The following is a 20,042-nucleotide window of genomic DNA, read 5'->3' as shown; positions in this document are numbered from 1 at the left end:
GACTTTGATCAACATTACTTGTTACTGTATGGCTTTGGAGAAGATTCACTTTCATTTCTTTTTTTTTTATTTATTTTTTTTTATTTTTTTTTTTTTCATTTTTTTTTCACTTTCATTTCTAAAGAGTCTTAGAGCCCTCATTGTAGGTGATCCCAGTGGAGGTAGGATGATCATCTTCCTAGTCAGAGGTCGGCTTCTCAGCATTCACAGAAGATCCTTATCCCTTCCCGTAGCTTAACTGGCTTCATCTTCAACTGATAACGGAGAATAGCTGTCCACTACACATTTATTAGAGGGTGTTGTGTTAATCTCACTGCTGATTGATAAACATCACAACTTGGTTGAGAGATGTGATATTCAGGGGGAAATATGTGAAGCTTATCCACTATCGTATTAGTCTTACAGGTTTATAAACTATGTCTCTGGGTCTGCCCAGAGAGCAGCTGAGTGTGTAGGTTGCATTGCTTTGCCCTGTTCTGTCTCCAGTTGCTTTTGCCCATCTTGCTTTGGTAAGATTCCAGCAGCCTGCATTGAGCATCCGCAGAGGAAGCCATCACAGAGGATCTTCTTGAAATTGTTGTCAAGAACATTGTTTATTATGTCAAAAAAGTCTTCTTTTTGTGAAGATTTCTATGAGAAATATCTGTCTTTTTTTTTAATGTGCCAAGAGTTGTATCTTTAGGCAGTTGATTTACTTATATCTACTGGGCACAAATGAATGTGTAACTGGTAACTTCTCTTTTTCTCATACAGCAATTAGAAATCTTAGTGTTAACTCGGGAGAAGGAAATGGCAACCCACTCCAGTATTCTTGCCTGGAGAATCCTGTGGACAGAGGAGCCTAGAGGGCTGCTGTCCATGGGGTCACACAGAGTCAGACATGACTGAAGCGACTTAGCATTCATGCATGCATGGGAGAAGGAAATGGCAGCCCACTCCAGTATTCTTGCCTGGAGAATCCCAGGGACAAAGGAGCCTGGTGGGCTGCCATCTATGGGGTTGCACAGAGTCGGACACGACTGAAGGGACTTAGCAGCAGCAGCAGTGTTAAATCTGTGGCCAACCTCCAAAACATATGTAGAACTATGTAGAACATAGTGATGTATTTAGCCTTGTTTCTAGCTACACTTTGCTTCCATTTTTTAACATAGATTTTTATTGATTTATCATATGCATATAGAAAAGTACACACAGCATAGGTGTACAATGATTTTTTTTGCAAAGAGAGCACAGCTTTATATCCAGCACCCAGTTCAAGAAAAAAGCGCATTACCTAAAGGAAACAAAATCTTTGTTTCAGAAAGGTGCCTGCACTTGAATGCTGATTGCAGCATTACTTGGAATAGTCAAGACATGGAAACAATCTAAGTGCCCGTCAATTGATGAATGGATAAAGAAAATGTGATATGTATACCCAACTGAAAATTATTCAGCCATAAAAAAGGGGGAATCCTGCCATCTGCCACAACATGGATAGACCTTGAGGGCATTATGCTAAGTGCAGTAAGTCAGAGAAGACAAGTACTGTGTGATCTCACTTTTATGTGGGATCTTAAAGAAACCATACCCATGGATACAGACAACAGGTTGGTGGGAGGTTAGCAAAAAGGTGAAGGTGACAAAAGGTACAAACTTCCAGTTTCAAGATAATTAAGTTCTAGGACTACAATATTACTAATAGAAGAGAACATTACCCAAAGCCCCAGAAATCTCTTCCTTCCCTTCTTTCAGTTACTACATACTCCTAGCTTTCAACACCATTAGTTTTGCCTCTTTTTGAATTTGATACAGCATTGAACATTAAATTACAGCTATGTGCAACAAAAAGGGTGACTCTCACAAACATAACATTGAGCAAAGTAAATAGAAAAAGATACGTATTATTCCATTCATTTCAAATTCACACTGAGGCAAAATTCAACAAATCAGTCTGTGATGTGAATATACCACAGTTTATCCATTCTGCCTAAATAGGACACTTGCATTGTTTTCACTCTTTGACTATTACTAATTGAATATTCATGAATATGTATTTTGGTGAATATATGTACCTACTTCGGTCAGATATGGGGAATACGTGTAAATCTATGGCTGATTCATATCAATGTATGACAAAATCCACTGAAATGTTGTGAAGTAATTAGCCTCCAACTAATAAAAAAAAATAATAAAAAAAAAAAAGATATATACCTAGGAGTGGAGTTCCTGGGTGATATGGTATGTAGATGTTTGGCTTCAGTGGATACAACAGTTTTCCAAAGGCATTGTATCAGGCTGCATAGTAGTGAGCAGTGTACAGTTGACTCTTGAACAATGGAGTAGAGTTAGGGGTGCTGACTCTCAACATGGCCTAAAATCTGCATGTAACTTCACAGTGGGCTGTGACAGCAGTTCTGCATTCTCAGATTCTACCAACTGCTGGCTCTGTAGTAGTGTATTAAGTGAAAAAAGCCTGCATTAAGTGGACCCATGCAGTTCAAACTCATGTTGCTCAAGGGTCAACTGTATAAGAATTCTGGATTCTCTAATCCTCACTAACACTTGAAATTTTTCTGTCTTTACTTTAGCGATTCTGGTGTGTTTGATGGGGTGTCACATGGGGATTTATATAATTTGTATTACCCTGATCTCTGTTGAAGTTAAGCACCTTTCCATTAAGTCTGTTGGCCATTTGGAGAATCTCTTTTGTGACATGCCAATTCAAGTGGTTTATCATTTGGAATGTCTGATGTTTTGTTTGTGTAATTCTTTGTACATTCTATGTGGATCTTTGCTGGGTCTGTGTGATGTAAGTATCTTTCCCCATTTGGTGGTTTGATTTTTCATTCGCTTTATGTTTTGACAAATAGAAACTCATAATTGTGAAGTAGTGCATCAAAAATTCCCTTCTTGGTTTGTGCTTATTGTGGCCTGCTTAAGAAATTGGTCTAGTACTCCAAGGTAATGAAAATATTCTTCTGTTTTCTTCTAAAAGATTTAGTTTTGTCTCATACATTTATATCAGCAGCCCACCTGTACTTTATTTTTTGTTTATGCTGTGAAATACAGGAGTTAAGATTAAGTATTTTCCTTAGGAAAATCAGTTTGACATGCACTAAATAGCTTCAGTCGTGTCCGACTCTTTGCTACCCAGTGGACAGAGTGCTCCAGGCCCCTCTGTCCATGGGATTCTCCAGGCACGAATACTGGAGTGGGTTTCCATGCCCTCCTCCAGGGGCTCTTCCCTAGTACCATTTATTAAAATGACCATGCTTTCCTCACTACTCTCAGGTGTCACATTTATCATAAGTCAGGTGACTGAGCGACTGAACAAGAACAAGGTGATGGGATCGTTGGTGTGTGTGCTTCTGGATCCCTCTTCTGTTCCATCAGTCTGTTGTCTGTTCTTGAGTTAATGTCATATTGGTTTAATAACTATATCTTTATAGTATGTCTTGGTGTTTGGGACTATAAGTTCCCCAGCTGTGTGTTCAGGACTGTCTTGGCTTTTCTTGGGCTTTGCAAACTAGATTTTAGGATCAGCTTGTCAGTTTCCATTTTAAAAACCTGCTGGAATTTTTTTTAAGTTTGCATTTAATCTATACATCATCTGCCATCTTGACAAGCCTTAAATGCAATCCATGAGTAAAAAATCTCCATCCCTTCATGTATTTGTAACTATTCTGAAATTTTTCTCAAAGATGTTTCATAGTTTTGAATATATATTTTATCTTTTTAGATTTGTTCTTCCATATTTGATATCTCTGTATTATTATAATTTTAAAACTTTTTTCTTTGCTGATATATAGACATTGAATTGACTTTTTAAAATATTGTTCTTGTAATTAGCAATTTTACCAGATGTGCTTATTAATTCTAATAGATTTTCTGCAGTTTTGTGTGTGTGTGTTTAGCATTCTGAAAACATTGTCATGTCTTCTACCTATTTTACTTCTTCCCTTTTTAAACGTTATGGCTTTTCTTTTTTGTCTTACTGCACTGCCTAGGACCACAGTATTGTAGAAAGCGTTAACAGTTTTACCACCAAGTATGATGTTTGCAGTAGATTTTTCTTGGTTCTTTTTTACTAATAGATTGCTGAGAATTTTTATTGTAAGTGGATGCTGAATGAGTTTGAGCAAACTCCAGGAGATAGTGAAGGATAGGGAAGCTTGTGAACTACAATTCATAGGGTCACAAAGAGTCAGATACAGCTTAGCAACTGAACAACAGCAAATGCTATCGAATACTTTTTCTATCAAGATGAACATGTGATTCCTCTCCTTTTTTCTCTGTATGTCGTTAATCACATTGATTGACTTTTTGATGCTAACCCACCCTGGAATAAATAAACTGGGTTGTGCTGTATTATCTTTTTTACATATCTTTACATTAAGTGAGGTGATTTTTATTTGGGATTTTTGCACATTTATGAAAGTGGTTGGTCTGTGATTGTTCTTTCTTACAGTGTCCTTGTCTAGATTTGTCATCAAGATTATCTGACTTTACAAGTTGGGAAATGTTCTTTTATTCTGTTTTGTAGGAGAATTTGTGTACAGTTAATATTATTTCCTTCTTAAACTTTTGAAAGAATTCACCAGGGAAGAAATCTGAACCACGAATTGTCTTTGTGGGAAGTCTTTTAGTAATAGACTCAATTTATTTAATAGATAACGAACAATTCAGATTTCCTGTTTATTCTTTTATCATTTTCAGCGAGTTTTTCAAGGAATACACCCATTCAGGTATGTTACCAAATTTCAATCTTCTCTAAATATCCTCGGAATATCTTTTTATCATTTAAAAATCTGGTCATTTCCCATTTTTCTCTCCTGATTTTGGTAATTTCTGTTTTTCCCATTTTTTTCCTTGCTGGGAGTATATAAATTTTATTACTATCTTCAGAGAACCAGCCTTTAGCTTTGTTAATTTCCTCTGTATATTTCTTAATTTGTTGCTTTCTCTTATCATATTTAGTATTTCCTTCCTCCCCCCCCCCCCTTTTTAAGTTCCTGTTCTTTTTCTAATTTCTTGAGATGGAAGTTTAGATCATTGTTTCTCAGCCTTCCTTCTTTCCAATCTTTGCGTTTTCAGACCTCAGATTGCCTTGTTTGACCTTGCTTTGGGATAGCAAACAAGGGGCTTCCCAGGTGGCTCAGACAGTAAAGAATCTGCCTGCAATGCCGGAGGCCCCGGGTTTGATCTCTGGGTTGGGAAGATCCCCTGGAGAAGGGAATGGCAATCCACTCCAGTAGTCTTGCCTGGAGAATTCCACGAACAGAGGATCCAGGTGGGCTACAGTCCATGGGGTCGCAGAGTCAGACACAGATTTAAAATTTGTATTTCATTATTAATTAGTTTAAAATGTTTTCTACTTTCTGTTGGGATTTCTTCTTTGACTCATTGTTTACTTTAAAAGGTACTGCTTAACTTTCAGACAGTTGAGGATTTTCTATTTTTAGTTATTGAGTTCTAACTTAATTCCACTGTGCAGAGAGTATTTGAAAAGATTTTAAAGTTTTGAATTTTTATCTATGCTTGCTTTACAATGCAACATTTGGTCAATTTTAGTAACTCTTTCATATGCATTTGAAAAGAATATAAACAGTCCTCTGTATTCACCAGTTCCACATCCAGCAATATGGAGGGCCAACTCTAAGGAACTTGAGCATCTGTGGATTTTGGTTTCTTCAGGGTTCCTGGAACCAATTCCCTGCAGATATCAAGGGAGGACTGTATTCTGTCATTGTTGATTTCATGTTTTATAGATGCCATTGTGTTCCTATTTTCTCTGTCCTTCCTAGTTTTTTGTATGCTTAGCCTGATGTTAAGAGAGAGGTGTTAGATCTTTCAGATCTGTCTCTTGAGTGTAGATTTGTCTATTCCTCTGTTTAGTTCTGTCATTTATTTGCTATGAATATTTTGTTGTTCGATTACCAGTTGGGTACGGATTGAGACTTGTGATCTCTTCCTAGTGATTTCATTCCTTTGTTATGAAATGTCCTTCTTTTTCTCTAATAGTGTTCCTACCTTAAAGTCTAGTTTTTTCTGCTATTAGCATAGTTAAAATAGGTTTCTTTTAGTTAATGTTTATATGATATACTTTTTATTCTTAACTTTCAGTATTTCTGGGTCCTTAAAAGTGTCTCTTTATAGGCAGGATAGAATTGTATTTTACATTTCATCTAGTTTTTTATTCAGAGCATTTAGCCCATTTATATTTAATGTTATTACATTTGGGTTTATGACTACCATTTTACTATTTATGTTCACTTTTTCTCTTTTCTTGTCTTATGTATCATTATTTTTTGTTATTTCATTTATTCCATTGGAGAAGGAAATGGCAACCCACTCCAGTACTGTTGCCTGGAAAATCCCTTGGACGGAGGAGCAGGCAGGCTACAGTCCAGTCCGTGAGGTCGCAGAGTTGGACACGACTGAGCGACTTCACTTTCACTTATTCCATTTAGTTTTCTCTGTATGAACTTGTTGGTTATATATTCTTTTTCATTTTCTGTACAGTTTACCCTTAAATAGTATGAGGCTTAGGGGTGCATACCTTCCACAAGTCAGAAATCCACATTTAACAGTCATGCGTAAAATAAAAAAAAAAAAAAAAAAAACAGTCATGCGTATGCAGTCAGCCCTCCAAACTGTGACTGCATTTACAGATTCAACCAACCGTAATCATATACTACTGTAGTGTAAATGGGAAATAAATGGTCCATGTCTAAGTGGACTTATGCACTCAAACTTGTGTTGTTCAAGGGTCAACTCTTTGTATTTTTGATTTCTATCCTTTTGACCTTTGATTTACTGCAGTAAATCCAAATTGAGCTTTTACTGCTTCTCCCGTAATGTTAGAACCATTTGTCTCCCCTCATCCCAAAATATTTTTTAATAAATATGGTGCTCATTCTACTGTAATCTAATTATCTTTTTGTCTTATATTGGAATGTGCATTTCTCAAGTCCAGGAATCATAGTTTGTTGAGCATCTATTTTATTCACAGCATCTAGTACATAGTAGGGATGTTTGTCAAATGAGGTAATTATGTCCAACTAATGAAGAATAGTAGCAGTGGATATTTCTAAAACAAGGTTGAAGGCAAACTAAAGAACCATTCTCACTCACTTCTTTTTAAAAAAAAAAAAAAGCCCCCCTTATGAATAATCTCTAATGAGGGGGTTTTAAACATCAAACAGCTTTAGGTTCACAGATACAGAGAGCAAGCTAGTGGTTACCAGTGGGGGGATGACTGGGGGAGGGGTAGTGTAAGGGTAGGAGATTAAGAGGTACATGCTTTTAAAAAATTTTGTTTTTACATATTTTATACTAGGTATAAAATAAACTACAGGGATATATTGTACAGCATGAGGAATATAGCAGATATTTTCTAGTAATTATCAGTGGATATAACCTTTAAAAACAGTGAAAAAAATAAAAAGCATTGAAATTTAAAAATCTAATAGCTTTAGTAGTAGAACTGTCTATCTAGTTTACTAGATAGCTTGTCCCTATTATTGTTTAGTTGCAAAGTCATGTCTCACTCTTTTTGTGACCCTGTGGGCTGTAGCCTTCCAGGCACCTCTCTCCATAGAATTTCCCAGGCAAGGATACTGGAGTGAGTTGCCATTGCCTTCTCCAGGTGATCTTCCCAATCCAGGGATCGAACCCTCATCTTCTGTGTTGGCAGACAGATTCTGTACCACTGAGCCACCTGGGAGGCCTAGATAGCTTACTTATGTTACAATACATCACTTGAATATTTTCATTTGTCTTTGGACAAAGAAGAATTCCAAAGTGATATGTGATACAGGTGTCCAGTGAAAGTATTCTTTATTAAGCTGATATTAATTGGAAATTATTTCATATAAGAAATCAAATGAATTAATTTAAGATGGGAAATTTTTTTTGTTTGAATACTTTCTAATTTTAAACAAGTTGTGAAAAATTGTCTTGTCTTACACATACTGAAGAAACTAACGAAGACTAAACACAAAGAAAGAATATTAAAAGCAGCAAGGGAGAAGCAACAAGTAACATACAAAGGAAACCCCATACGTTTAACAGCTGATCTTTCAGCAGAAACTCTGCAGGTCAGAAGGGAATGGCAGGATATATTTAAAGGACTGAAAGGGAAAAACCTACAACCAAGATTACTGTACCTGGCAAGGATCTCATTCAAAATTGATGGAGAAATAAAAAGCTTTTCAGACAAGCAGCAGTTAAGAGAATTCAGTACCACCAAACCAGCTTTACCACAAATGTTAAAGGGGCTTAGATAGTCAAGAAATACAACAGAAGAGAAAAGATCTACAAAATCAACCCCAAACAATTAAGAAAATTGCAATAGGAACATATATATCAATAATTACTTGAAATGTAAATGGATTAAATGCTCCCACCAAAAGAAACAGATTGGCTGAATGGATACAAAAACAAGACCCATACATACGCTGTCTACAAGAAACCCACTTCAGACGTAAAGACACATATAGACTGAAAGTGAGAGGATGGAAAAATATATTCCATGCAAATGGGAAGCAAAAGAAAGTATTTTTTACTTTCAAAAGAAAGTTGATTTTTTTTTTTTTTACTGGAGTATCAATCCTCATATCAGACAAAATAGACCTTAAACTAAAGAAGATTGCAAGAGATAATGAAGGACACTACATGTTGACCAAGGGATCAATCCAAGCAGAAGATGTAATAATTGTAAATATCTATGCACCAACATAGGGGCACCTCAGTACATAAGACGAACACTAACAGTCATAAAAGCAGAAATTGACAGCACGATAATAGTAGGAGACTTTGACACCCCACTCACACCAATGGACAGATCATCAAAACAAAATTAATAAGGAAACACAAGTCATAAATGATACATTAGATGAGATGGATCTCATTGATAACTTCAGGACATTCCATCCAAATGCAAAAGAATACACCTTGTTCTCATGTGCACATGAAACATTCTCCAGGATAGACCACATCTTGGGTCACAAATCAAACTTCAGTAAATTTAAGAAAATTAAAATCATATCAAGTATCTTCTCCAACCACAACACTGTGAGACTAGATATCAGTTACAAGAAAAAAACTAAAAAACACAAACCCATGGAAATTAAACAGCACGTTTCTAAATAACCAACAGGTTTCTGAAGAAATCAAAAGGGAAGTCAAAAACTTTATAGAAACAAATGACAATGAAAACATGACAACTCAAAACCTATGGAATGCAGCCAAAGAGTCCTAAGACGGAAATTTATGGCAATGCAATCCTACCTCAAGAAACAAGAAAAATATCAAACAGACAACCTAACTTTACACCTAAAGCAACTGGAAAAAGAAGAACAAAAACCCGTCAAAATCAGTAGAAGGAAACATAAAGATCCGAGCAGAAATAAATGAAAAAGAAATGAAAGAAACAGTAGTAAAGATTAAAAAAATAAAAGCTGGTTCTTTCAGAAGATAAACAAAATTGACAAACCTTTAGCCAGACTCATCAAAGAATAGAGAAGAATCAAATCAACAAAATTAGAAGTGAAAAAGGAGAGGTTACAACAGACAATGCAGAAATACAAAGGATTATAAGAGACTATTATGAACGACTATATGGCAATAAAATGGATAACCTGGAAGAAATGGACAGGTTCTTAGAAAAGTTCAGTCTTCCAAGATTGAACCAGGAAGAAATAGAAATTATGAACAACCCAATTACAAGCACTGAAATTGAAGCTGTGATAAAAAAAATCTCCCCCAAAATAAAAGCCCAGAATATATAAGCAGCTTATACAACTCAATAACAGAAAAGCAAACAGCCCAATCAAAAAGTGGGAAAAAGACCTAAAAGACATTTCTCCAAAGAAGATTTACAGATGGTTAACAAACACATGAAAAGATGTTCAACATCGCTCATTATTAGAAGAATGCAAATCAAAACCACAATGAGATATCACCTCCTACTGCTCAGAATGGCCATCATCAAAAAGTCTACAAACAGTAAATGCTGGAGAAGGTGTGGAGAAAAGGGAATGCTCTTGCACTGTTGCTGGGAATGTAAATTGATACAGCCACTGTGGAAGATTGTGTGGAGATGTCTTAAAAAACTAGGATTAAAACCACCATATGACCCAGCAATCCCACTCCTAAGCATATACTCTGAGGAAACCAAAATTGAAAAAGACACATGTATCCCGTTGTTCACTGCAGCACTGTTTACAATAACTAGAACATGGAAGGCACCTAGACGTCCATGGGCAGATGAATGGACACAGAAGTTGTGGTCCATATACATAATGGGCTATTACTCAGCCATAAAAAGAAATGCATTTGAGTCAGTTCTGATGAGGTAGATGAACCTAGAACCTATTATACAGCGTGAAGTGAGCCGGAAAGAGATAAATCTCGTATTCTAATGCATATACACGGAATCTAGAAAAATGGTACTGAAGAATTTATTTATAGGGCAGCAATGGAGAAACAGACATAGAGAATAGACTTATGGACATGGGGAGAGGGGAGGAGAGGGTGAGAGGTATGAAAAGAGTAACATGGAAACTTGCATTACCACATGTAAAATAGATAGCCAATGGGAATTTGCTGTATGGCTCAGAAAGGTCAAACAGGGGCTCTGTATCAACCTAGAGGAGTGGGATGGGGAGGGAGATGGGAGGGAGCTTCTAAAGGGAGGGGTATGTGTATACCTATGGCTGATTCATGTTGAGGTTTGACAGAAAACAACAAAAATCTGTAATTTACAAACAATTATCCTTCAATAAAAAAGTTTTAAAAAATGTTTATAAAATTGTCTCATCCTTTTGTTTAAAGATAGTGCTTCAGGTTATTTTTCATGTTGTGCAATCTGTTGTCAGTCTGCTTATGTAGCAATACAAGATGTTAATATGATATCTCAGTCTTAGGTGTTTAGATTAACAATTCTGTTTTACAAGCAATTTTGATAGTACACATGGGGAAAATATTTTAAAATACACCTCTCTCTTTCTCTCTCTCTGTCTCTCATTTTTTTACACTAAGCAAAATTTAAAAAGAAAAAAATGGTAAACTGTGTCAAAACAGACTTTTGAGTTTCAGGGTATATATTCCAGAGAAGAGGGTTGGAACTTTTTTCTGTGTTTTAATAAAACGTTATAGAAACAGGCAACTGGTTGGTTTTTGCCTGTGGACAATAGTCTCAGGCTCCTGCCAAATGGGTATGTGAAAAGTTTTTTTCTACTTATAAAGGAGATTTAAATTTTAGGAAAGATAAAGGGGGAAATACACATGATTATTGGGAATTCTTAACTGTCATAAGACTTTAAAAGAACTAAGATGAATTGCTGATTCAGAAAGATTTGGGAGGGGTTTCTGGTGTAAAATAAAAGAAATAGGCTTTCCAATGAACAGATACCTGGATACGGTGCTCATTATTATCCATAGTCACTGTTTTACATTTGGGGAGGATTGTATCATATCTCTTGGCAGCCATCTCCTTGTTGATTATTGATAATAGATACAGCAATGGCAGAGGTAGTTACCCCACCCCTTGGTAAGGACTACTTGCAATAATAATATAAGGAATCCTGTAAATTTGGTGTGGTAGTAGTGGAAAGAATTCTCTTACAATTTGGATACTTATGTGACTTTTTAAAATATCACTCATAAATGATTATAGCTTTTCTGAACCCCTTTTGATTTTGAAATGTAATGATTCTATATGCCTTTATGTACTTTGTTTATCTTCAGGTATAATTCCATATAAAGGAATATAAAAATATAGATAAGAAAATCTGATTTTGTGAAATTAATATTTTTCTGATGCATGTTTGACAAATAGTTAAGATTATATAAGCTTGTGTTAAAAGATATGGAAATATATTTCTTTCCTACTTGATTCTTCTCTGTGTATGTGAATACATCTTTGTATATTACTAATACAGGGCCTTTAAATATTAAAGATGAATTTCTACTTTTAAATAGTTTCTTTTCTAATCAAGAGTGAGATATTTCATGAAGTCATTTTGGGGGGACCTGCAATGAGCTGCTTTTTTTATTGCATATAGTTGATTTATAATATCCTGTTAGTTACAGCACAGTGATCCAGGTATATGGATGTAGATATTCCTTTTCAGGTTCTTTTCCCTCATAGATTATTGCACAATATTGAGTATAGTTCCCCGTGCTGTACAGTAGGTCCCTGTTGGTAATCATTTTATATGTAGTCGTTTGTATCTATTAATCCCGAACTCTTAATTGATCACTTCCCCATCTTTCCTCTTTAGTAACTTGTTTGTTTTCTATGTCTGTGAGTCTCTTTCTGTTTTGCAAATAAGTTCATTTGTATCATTCTTTTAAAAGTTTCACATATGAATGGTATCATATGATACTTGGCTTTCTGTCTGGCTTACTTCACTGTGTATGATAATCTCTAGATCCATCCATATTACTGTGGATAGCATTCTTTCATTCTTTTCTATGGCTGAGTAATATTCTGTTGTATATATATACCACATTTTCTTTATCCATTCATCTGTTGATGGACATTTACTTGCTTCCACATCTTGGCTATTGTAAATAGTGCTGCTATGAATATTAGGATGCATGTATCTTTTCAAATTATGTTCTCTGAGGATATGTGCTCAGGAGTGGGATTGCTGGATCAGGTAGTAACTCTGTTTTTAGTTTTTTTGGAAAAGCTATTTTATTTTTGACTTTGTTGTCACATTTTTTGCCTTTAATTATTTGTTGTTACTGTTATGTTAGAAACTTGTTTACTGTGGAATGAATTAATTTAAATGGGTTTAGTGAAGATTTTTTTTTTAAATGTACTTTTGGTAAACATCTTTCTTGATATGTTTCCAAAGGGAAAAAGGTGGTTCCTGCTTTCTTAAATTTGATGGTTTAGTCACAATCACTTTTTTTTTTTTTTACAATCATTTTTTAAATTTCTGAACTAACAAAAATTTTCTTTGGACATTGAAGGTAGGAAAGAGAATCTTTTAAGACAGAGACATTTCAAAAAACATTTAATTAAAAGACCCTTTTATGTAAATTTTTTTCTTTTTAATTCCTATGTAAAAGCTGTTACTTAGACTTGATTTGGTATTTTTAGACATTCATCAAATTGTCATTTCATTATTTTAAAATCAGTACTCTTTGGGAAATAGATGACTAATATTAATGTCATCATTAGCAGGGAATAGCTTAGCATCTGTGTGATATTTTTTAGATGTACTGAAATTCTTTTTACAGGTTTGGTTTTTATAACATGTCTTAGTTACTGGATTTTGGAGGAAAGGATTCTCATTTTCTGGCATAATGGAGCTAGCCGCATAATTCTAGAGAAGTAAATGCTGAATGGGAAGACTTGGCTAGCTAGAAGTAAAAGCATGGATTCTAAAGAACTAATTTGCCTTCTGAAGTTTTGATTTGTGTTGACAGGAGGAGAGCAGGCTATAAATGATGAAGCAATGCTGGGAAACAGTAATTTCTTCATTATTAACCTTGTTATCATAGAAATTATTTGAAATGCTTTCTCAGCCTTAAAATATCTTCCTGACTGAAAATAACATAAAATGTGTCTAATGACACGCTTTAGGATATTTACACTTTGCTTTTGTTTTAGTTTTTAGTCACATATTGACTTACAAGTAATCTGACGCTCCAAGATTTACCATTTTAGATTTTTGTCATGCACATAGTGTCTTCTATAGGAGATAATCTACTATAACAACATGACAGAAAGATTCATATTTTATTGACTATTGATTGATCTGTACAGGCCTCTTGATGCTACAAAAATATATATGTTACTCTCCATGACTTTTCCTTCTCTATTACATTTACAAAGAACATTTGTTAGGTATTTTTATGTTATTCCTGGAGGACAGTAGTGGCTGAAATCTAACCAGGCTGTTACAGGTGGAAATTGAGTTCTAGCTCTTTTTTGGTGAAATAAGCACTCTGTTATTATCTTTAAATATCATTTTCAGTTCATTTCACCTGTGTACTTACTATCTTAAATGCCATACTTCTTTGAAATTGAGGTAGATTACTGCTACCTTGAATGTGATTGCAGAGTTAGATTTTCTATTCTGTTCTATTAAAGATTAGAAACATTCAGAAGTTTCCTTCTTTTTAGGTCAAAGATGGAGGTGGAGACTATATGGCTTTTGTTTATTCATTTTAGGAACACTTAGCATTTCTTTCTCTTATGGAATAAGATTAAACTTTTCTGTTATTGTTAAAAGTTTAAAAGTTTGCTGAAGATTGACAGCACTTTTCTAGTGTATTGTCAGTGAAAAGGGCATAGGAAACAAAAGTGGATTTCAAGTCCCTGCTTTAATTTGATTTTGTTTTACTTTGTTTTTATTTCTATTCATATACTGATGGATTACACATAGTATTTATCTAACTTGTGTATTAGATTCAAGAGAGAAACTTCCATCAATTACATCATAGTTATTCTTTTTTTGTCTGTGTCTTTTACATAGCGGCTCCTCCATGGAGCTCCAGTTGCTGTAAATAGTACTATAGTTGAACATTAATCTGTCTCAGCCTTTTTTGGTTAAAGTTATTTGTCTGAACCAAAGAAGATTGAAAATAGAGTGACTGGTTTCTCAAGGATGTGTAATTACTACCATTCTAGTTGCATTGTTATTTCATTCCATACAAAGAATACCATGGGCTAGTGGCTCTCAAAGTGTGCTCCTGGACTCAGACCCTTTCAGAGGTCTGAAACATCAGTAATATTTTCTTAACATGTTGGGATATTATATGCTTTTTTGTTCCCATTTTTAAACAAGTGCAAGTGGAGTTTTCCAGAGACTACATGGTGTGTGATATTAGATAGCTTGAATGCAGAAACAGATGTGAGATGCTAGTTATTGTCTATTAAGTACAACACTAAAGATATTTGCAAAGATTTAAATCATACTATTAGCACTTTTAGTTTTGAAAAATATAGTTTTAATAAAAATATTTATGCTAACATGGAATGGGTTTCTTTGGTTTGAGGACTGTAAGGCAGTCTTCACTTTGCACAGTTCCCATTTGCACTGATTTTAGTTACTAGAATTTAATTTAATAATAGCAGTCCCTGCAACAACAACTCCCTGGTGGCTCAGGCAGTAAAGAAAGAAAGTGAAAGTCACTCAGTTGTGTCCAACTCTTTGTGACTCCATGGACTATGCAGTCCATGGAATTCTCCAGGCCAGGATACTGGAGTGAGTAGCCATTCCCTTCTCCAGGGGATCTTCCCAACCCAGGGATCGTATCCAGGTCTCCCTGGATTCCATTGCAGATGGATTCTTTACCACCTGAGCACAAGAGAAGCCCGCCTGCAATGCAAGAGACCTGGGTTCAATCCATGGGTTGGGAAGATCCCCTGGAGAAGGGAACGGATACCCACTCCAGTGTTCTTGCTTGGGAAATCCCATGGAAAAGGAGCCTGGCGGGCTACAGTCCATGGGGTCATAAAAAGTCGGACATGACTAAGTGGCTAACACTTTGACTTCTATATTAATTGTGAGTAGTTGCATAGAATAAAATTTTGCTGGTAACTCACAGATCGTTGTGTAAATAACAAATGCACATCATGGTTAGTGACCAGTCATGTCATTGCTTCAGAGTCTGTCTAGGATTGGTCACTTTGCATCTGTTACTGGTTCATACACAGAAGTCAAAACCTGCAGGTATGTTGTTTCTTTGTTTCCTTTTTGTAAACCCACATGCCATTGAGTGGAAATACACAATTAAAAGAGGAAATTGGCCAACAACGATGACACTGGGGCAAAGAAACAGAAAGTGATAATGCTGGAAGTAAAACTTGAATGGAACATAAATGGAACCATAGAAGAAACAGTTGATCATTGGAATGTTGATTGAAAGTGATAGTGTTAGTCGCTCGGTTGTGTCCAACTCTTGGCGACCCCGTGGACTATATAGCCCATCAGGTTCCTCTGTCCATGGGATTCTCCAGGCAAGAGTACTGGAGTGGGTTGCCATTCCCTTCTCCAGGGGATCTTCCTGACCCAAGGATCGAACCTGGGTCTTGTGCATTGCAGGCAGATTCTTTTTTTTTTTTTTTTTGCAGGCAGATTCTTTACCATCTGAGCCACCAGGGAAGCCCAAACTGCTGCCATTCAAGAGAATTTAGATAATCAGCCAGAGGAAATTATTGAAGGAAACATTGATATAAATGAACAAAGTGGTTATGACAAAAAGATGTAATAATAGTATTATAGGGCCTCTCAGAGATTCTCACTGCTTTGAAAATTCACAGGGTAAAATGTTGGAACTGATTCAAACTTAGAAAAGCATATGAAAGTTTGCCCAGGCTTAGAGAACATACTCACTCATATTTTAAGTTATACAATGAGAAGAAAGTAAACACTTTTCAAACTATTCTAGATAAGTTTTTTCACAAAGAACACACCCTAATTCTCAGTATTGCTCATGTTTTAAATTACAGTGTACTAAATAATGTTTGACTATTTTTTCCATTTCCCTGTGCATTATAGCCGGCAGAGAGTTTTTAATGTTTTAACAGAAATTTGTGAAGGGCACAGAATAATTGTAATTGTTTCTATTGATTATTGCGATCACACTGCATGATCTCAGTTTGCACAGACATTTTCATGTGCAGAGGGAGGACTGCCTGTGTTTAACTCATAGAAAAAAGTATATTTATATTTGCCTTTATACGTAGGTCTTGTATTTTTTGTCCTGATTGAATGAGCATTGCCAGTAAGCCTAAAACCTAAGGAACAATTTGTACTCCTTTATCTCCCGTGTGTGTGTGTGTGTGTGTGTGTGCGCGCGCGTGCGTGCGTGCGTGCGTTCAGTCGCTTCAGTTGTGTCTGACTCTCCAAGCCTATGGACTGTAGTCCACCAGGCTCCTATGTCCATGGGATTCTCCAGGCAAGAATACTGGAGTGGGTTGCCGTGCCCTCGTCCAGGGGATCTTTGGGACCCAGGGATCGAACCTGCACCTCTTATGTCTCCTACATTGGCAGACAGGTTCTTTACCACTTGCGCCACCTGGGAAGTCCATAGTTTACCTTTCTAATTATTTAACAGTTCTCATCATTACCCCTTCTCTTCCTACGCTACTGATTGTCTTTACTTAGACACTCACAGACAGCATATTAAAAAGCAGAGACATTACTTTGCCAACAAAGGTCTGTCTAGTCAAGGTTTTGGTTTTTCCAGTGGTCATATATGGATGTGAGAGTTGGACTTTAAAGAAAGCTGAGCACCAAAGAATTGATGCTTTTGAACTGTGGTGTTGGAGAAGACTCTTGAGAGTCCTTTGGGCTGCAAGGAGATCCAACCAGTCCATCCTAAAGGAGATCAGTCCTGGGTGTTCATTGGAAGGTCTGATGCTAAAGCTGAAACTCCAATACTTTGGCTACCTGAAGAGCTGACTCATTTGAAAAGACCCTGATGCTGGGTAAGATTGAGGACTGGAGGAGAAGGGGACGACAGAGGATGAGATGGTTTGATGGCATCACCGACTCAATGGACATGAGTTTGGGTGGGCTCCGGGAGTTGGTGTTGGATAAGGAGGCCTGGTGTGCTGCAGCTCATGGGGTCACAAAGAGTTGGACACAACTGAGCGAATGAACTGAACTGAGACACTCACAAATCACCTTTCATAGGGTGTGGCTGTAAAGGGATAGTATCCTTATAAAGGGATCAGTCAGTTCAGGTGCTCATTAGTATCCTACTCTTTGTGACCCCATGGACTGCAGCATGCCAGGCTTCCCTGTTCTTCACCATCTCCCAGAGCTTGCCCAAACTCATGTCCTTCGAGTCAGTGATGCCATTCAACCATCTCTTTCTCTGTCGTCCCCTTCTCCTCCTGCCTTCAGTCTTTCCCAGCATCAGGGTCTTTTCCAGTGATGCAGGGATAGCATGAGGGAAGTGCTAGGGACAACAGAACTGCTCCAGATCCTGATTTTGATTGTGGGTCCAGGAAGATATACATGTTAGAAATCATGAACTTTCTTTTTTGTCTTACGGTGACATTGGCCTTTTTACCGTTCCCTCAAAATAGGTCTTATAGATATATCAAGAGATACTTACAGAGTATATCCTTCAAGTCATTGTCCTATGTGCTAAGGAAGATATAAACACACAAAAGATATGCTTCTGAAGGAATTTGTATTCTAATAAGATAGAGATAGACAACACAAGTAATAGCAGTAAGATAAGTTGTAATCATCTCTTAAAGGAGCTACAAACAAGATGCTACTTTGAGCTAGGAATATGTAGAGGTTAAATTTCATTGAGAAGATGGCATTTAAGCTGAGTCTTGGGAAATGCATTGGTATTTGGCAGTCAGAAATAGAGACAAAGGACATTCTGAAGAGAAGGAAAAATATAGTGTACTTTACAGAGTTATAAGTTTTCCTGTTATAGTTCATAAAAACTTGGGATCTACACTTCATGAATACTCAAATCCTATCTTAATCAATTTTGTTCTCCAAAACTCTTAAAAGCATTTTGGTCTGATGCTTAAACTCTTATAAGTTGTATTATGACTCTGGACTTAATGATTTAGGTCATTTTGTTTATTCTGATGTTAATGGCTCTGAGGACAGTGGACTATTTCTAAGTCTTAATGTAGTCAACAGATAGTAAATATATAAGTCAAAAAGGCTGATATTTCTGTAAAATTTTCTGTGTACAGAGTGAATTTGAGTAAATGGAGTTTTCAGACCATATAATCTTATAAAACATTTCTGTACTATTTCTCTAGATTTCTTTCCTCCCATTTTTCATACTCGGTGAATGAATCACATTTACTTAAAAGCAATAATAAATTTTTTCCCCATAGGTTTTCTGTGAAGACCCTGATTGATTGATCCTACTTTAAGACAATTGATGAGTCTTCTGAATTTAAGAACTTTGCAGCCATTTTGGAACAGATTCTAAGTCACCAACTGAAAGGTAATAGCACTGATAACAAGCTTGAGATTTTAGAAATTATACGGTTTAGTGTGATTTAGACTGCGGCATCTTGAGAAACAAAAAACTGGTTTTAGAACACCTTATCTTTTGGCTATGTCCCTGGTAAAGAATCTATTCTTGAATTTATACCCATTTCCAGGATGCATTAAAAATGTTGAATATTAATTGCCACATACAAGAAGCAGATTCACTTTCTATATGCAATTAAAATAAAAGCTTAAATTAAAAGGTAACTCATCTTCAGGATTACTAGTTGGCATTTTAATCAGTTTACAGAGGAGCACCAGGCATTGTTTGCTTAATCTTTTCTTCATTAAATTAAAAATCTTTGGGAAATTTTGCAGTAAGTAGATTAAAGAAGAATGATGTAAAAGAGATGCTGGACTTTAAAAAAAAAATCAGTAAATGTATTTATGTCAGAAACAAAAATCTCTTAAAATGTAAAAGAAAATATGAAAACTGTGTTCCTTCAGACATATGATACTTTTAAATTAAAAATATACATCTGTAAAATATAGCTGATAGCATCAAGAAATAGTATGTAGTATATAAATTTTAGTAGTAATAAATGATAACTTTATCACATTAATTTTGTTGCCTAGTTTTCCTAAAGGAAATTTGATCATTGGATATTTTCACTTAAGTTTTTATTATCTTTACAATCTTAATGGTATAGTAATTTCAAATAAGTAATGTTTTGGTGATACAGTTTATGAGCATCTCAAATTTAATCTGAAAGTTAATTCTGTTTTTGCTTTTTAGTGCTGAAAGCATCAAGTTTTAGTATATTGTTTAAATCAGTTGAGCAGTCCTGTAGGCTTATAATAAATGGTTGAATTTAATTAAATGTTAAATGGGGTAACAAAATCTGAATTCATTCAGCTCTTTGCATCTTAAAATGGGATCCATAAAAATCACTGGTACTTTTCTGTTAAAGTTCATCGTTCTGTATTTTTAAAGGGTTTTTTATTTTTCTTATTTTTGCTATTCAATATTTTCTAAATTTTCCACATTACCCTTTATGAGAAAATAAGTTTTTATAAAAGCAAAGTGTCTGAAAATATTTTGAAATATTTTCATAG

At 35.6% G+C, this 20,042-nt stretch overlaps 1 protein-coding gene across 1 annotated transcript in view; it reads left to right on the top strand.

The window, feature by feature from the left end:
- The window catches only part of LOC122673836 (translation initiation factor IF-2-like), a 53,868-nt gene that overhangs the window by 4,990 nt on the left and 28,836 nt on the right, over window positions 1-20,042 (top strand). Inside the window, exon 2 of the mRNA XM_043871733.1 lies at window positions 18,827-18,939. Within this exon, the coding sequence (XP_043727668.1) occupies window positions 18,827-18,850 (24 nt within the window). The 3' untranslated portion in view covers window positions 18,851-18,939. The remainder of the gene's footprint in view (window positions 1-18,826; window positions 18,940-20,042) is intronic.

The sequence above is a fragment of the Cervus elaphus genome, chromosome 18 (genome assembly GCF_910594005.1).
Source record: "Cervus elaphus chromosome 18, mCerEla1.1, whole genome shotgun sequence".
NCBI classification, from domain to species: domain Eukaryota; kingdom Metazoa; phylum Chordata; class Mammalia; order Artiodactyla; family Cervidae; genus Cervus; species Cervus elaphus.
This window is presented reverse-complemented; position numbering and strand designations above follow the sequence as displayed.